The following is a 2,994-nucleotide window of genomic DNA, read 5'->3' on the forward strand; positions in this document are numbered from 1 at the left end:
GGAAGCATTCAATCAATTCTACCAATTCTAACAACATTGAGTGCCCTCGGTAGTATAACATCTTCGGCCGTCGGTGTTGTGAGAGCAATCAAAGATATTGAATATGCGAAGAAGCAACTGTCCGCTGAAAATCAGAAACGAAACACATCAACTCAGGAACGGAATATCGGCAGTGGATTACATCTAATTCATAAAAAAAGTTCAAAAGGGTCTGGATTCTATCTGAAACCATATCAGCCGCGACGTTAGAATAATTAAAAAAAAAGCATGGTTATAAATCAAATTCAACGACGTAAAAGAAGAGCTAAGAAGCATATTCAACCACTTACTAACATCGATATTTTATTATTAGCTGAACGGTTTAAAATTCCACATTTCAAAGGTGCTTTCATGCGAGATTCATTACGAAAAAAACCCAAACCTCAATTGCGTGAGTGTTGGATCTTGAATCATGGTGAATCAAATACATCAGGTACACATTGGACCGCATTGGCAAAAAATCATAATAAAGCTTTCTATTTCGATTCTTTCGGTCATCTTGTGCCACCCATTGAAGTGATTCAACATCTGGGCCATCGCACGCGAATCTATTATAATGCGAAACGATACCAGAATTATGGGACAAATATTTGTGGTCATTTATGCTTGATATTTCTACGTGAATTTTGGAATAATGAGAAAAAACTTGAAAGAAAACGTATAAAAACACAGTTATCTGCATAAATAAAATTAGTCATACATTTGACATGTCATCGTTCACAGTGACTTTCAGCGGTAACAGTTCCGTGCTACAATCATATTTTTATCCTGAAATAGAGTTAGATCCGAACTGTAGTTATCAGTGTGGATTATTGGATTTTACAACATACAACTCAATACCGAATATTATTGAGACTCAAAACGATAAATTCACATTTCAATATAAAGTTGATGAAAAGAAAAAAGACAGCAAGGGCAAAGAGACAACATCATCAATTCTCAAAGAGAAAACAATTACATTTCCAACTGGGGCATACGAAGCTGCCGATTTGTTGAAACATCTACAAGCTGAACTCGCTTCTGTGAAAATCAATCTAACATACACATTAAATCCATCATTAGCAAAGGTCAAGATTGCATTTAGCAGTGACATAACCTGGATAGGAGGTTCGGTTTTGAATGTTCTCGGATTCCATAAAGAGCATACGCCTGTATTTAGAAGAAATCAAACATATTTAAGCTCGTCAATTGTCAAAATTACCGACATCGATATCATTCGAATTGAGTGTGACATTGTGTATGGTTCATATATAAACGGAAAATCCTGTCATACTATTCATCAGTTCCCATATTCGAAGGTGGCACCCGGCTATAAAATAATTGAAATTCCACAGAATATTGTGTATTTACCCATCAAGGATAAGCGCTTGCAATCCATTCAGATTTCGTTCGTAGACCAGAGTGGTAATCCAATTGATTTCCGAGGAGAGAAAATCAGTTGTCGAATTCATATAAAAAAATCTGATTATTAATAATGTTGATTTATACGGACAGTGCTGCTGCTGATGCTAGCAATCCATTCAGGCAATCAAGCTATAAAAGTGCGGGCAAACGAAAGCTAAGTAGTATTCCGTCAACGACATCAAAGCGCAAACGACGTGCACCGAGCAAGAGAAATAAATCGAAATCCAGTGGTAAAAAATCGAAAAAAGTGAAAAAACTTAACGCAAAAAACGTGAAATTACTGAAGAAGTTAGGATTCAAAATTAAAAAGCATTAAAAATGTCCAGCATTTTGAACATCGCATCTCTACCAATGCGAGATGATTCAATCATCCGAAAAGAAATTTATCAGTATACACCATATACGAATTCATTTGATGAATCAGATGAAATAAGAATTGCTATACAAAATAAAGAAAGTTACTTGGCCCCATCACAATCCTTTATCTATCTACAAATCGCATGTACAACCAATGGTCGACATGTAGACGGTGACGCAGAAATTAAATTCGTAAACAACTTTGCATCGTTTCTATTTAGCGATGTGCGATACGAATTAAACGGCGTTGAAATTGATTCAGTGCGAAATGTTGGACGCGCGTCCACAATGAAATTGATGCTTGCATCTCGATTATCAACACTGAATGGATATGCATCATTTTGCCGAACCTATGAAGCGACATCACCTCGTGCAGATGTAGAAAAATTATACGATGTTGTAATACCATTGAGCGCATGGCTACCATTCTGCGATACATACAATCGATGCATCATTAACTGTCGACATGAATTGATTTTGAATCGTGCGCGCCAAAGTTTGGATTGTACCCATGGCGGTGGTATATTGCCCACTTCAGCTGTGGTCAGTGTGGCGGTGAAAAAAATCGAATGGAAAATGCCTCACATCACGCTTTCGGACAAAGTAAAACTAAACATGCTAAGCTATCTATCAAAAAACCGAAAGATAACCGTTCAACATCGTTCAATGGACATTCATGAGTATCAATTGCCACAGACAACGAACCATTTGTGGAGCGTGAAGACTGTTGCCAGCTCGAATAAACCACGATATGTAGTGGTTGGCTTGCAGACAAATCGAAATGCTCAAAAAAGTGTGAATGCATCTAAATTTGACGCCTGTCATTTGACCGATGTACGTCTGCACTTAAACTCACAGATCTATCCATATAATATGAATACATTGGATATCGGTGGAGGAATTTACTCGGAATTATATGCATTATATTCGGATGTGCAAACATCATATTACAACAATACGGAAGCTAAAAATCCATTCGACCTTCCATATGGCGTATTTCAATCATCGCCAATATTCGCCTTTGATACTTCACATGCAGACGAATCGCTGGTTGGCGGATCCATTGACGTACGCATCGAACTGAAAGCCAAGCAAAACATTCCGGCCAATACAACGGCATACTGTTTAATTATATACGACAATGAATTTTGGTACTCGCCATTCGACGGAATCGTCATGCGAAACGTATAAAAA

At 37.4% G+C, this 2,994-nt stretch overlaps 1 protein-coding gene across 1 annotated transcript; it reads left to right on the plus strand.

The window, feature by feature from the left end:
* Positions 1 to 1,761: 1,761 nt before the first annotated feature.
* LOC116351329 lies at positions 1,762 to 2,991 on the plus strand. The gene has a single exon (XM_031783419.1). It carries the CDS (start codon positions 1,762 to 1,764, stop codon positions 2,989 to 2,991), a length of 1,230 nt encoding a protein of 409 aa, XP_031639279.1.
* Positions 2,992 to 2,994: the final 3 nt, after the last annotated feature.

This window comes from Contarinia nasturtii, unplaced genomic scaffold (genome assembly GCF_009176525.2).
Source record: "Contarinia nasturtii isolate CC-2019 unplaced genomic scaffold, AAFC_CNas_1.1 Cnas_scaffold_5243, whole genome shotgun sequence".
In the NCBI taxonomy this organism is placed as follows: domain Eukaryota; kingdom Metazoa; phylum Arthropoda; class Insecta; order Diptera; family Cecidomyiidae; genus Contarinia; species Contarinia nasturtii.

Bases quoted from the DNA above. Each gene is read 5' to 3' on its own strand.
- LOC116351329 (XM_031783419.1), top strand. From the start codon at position 1,762: ATGTCCAGCATTTTGAACATCGCATCTCTACCAATGCGAGATGATTCA.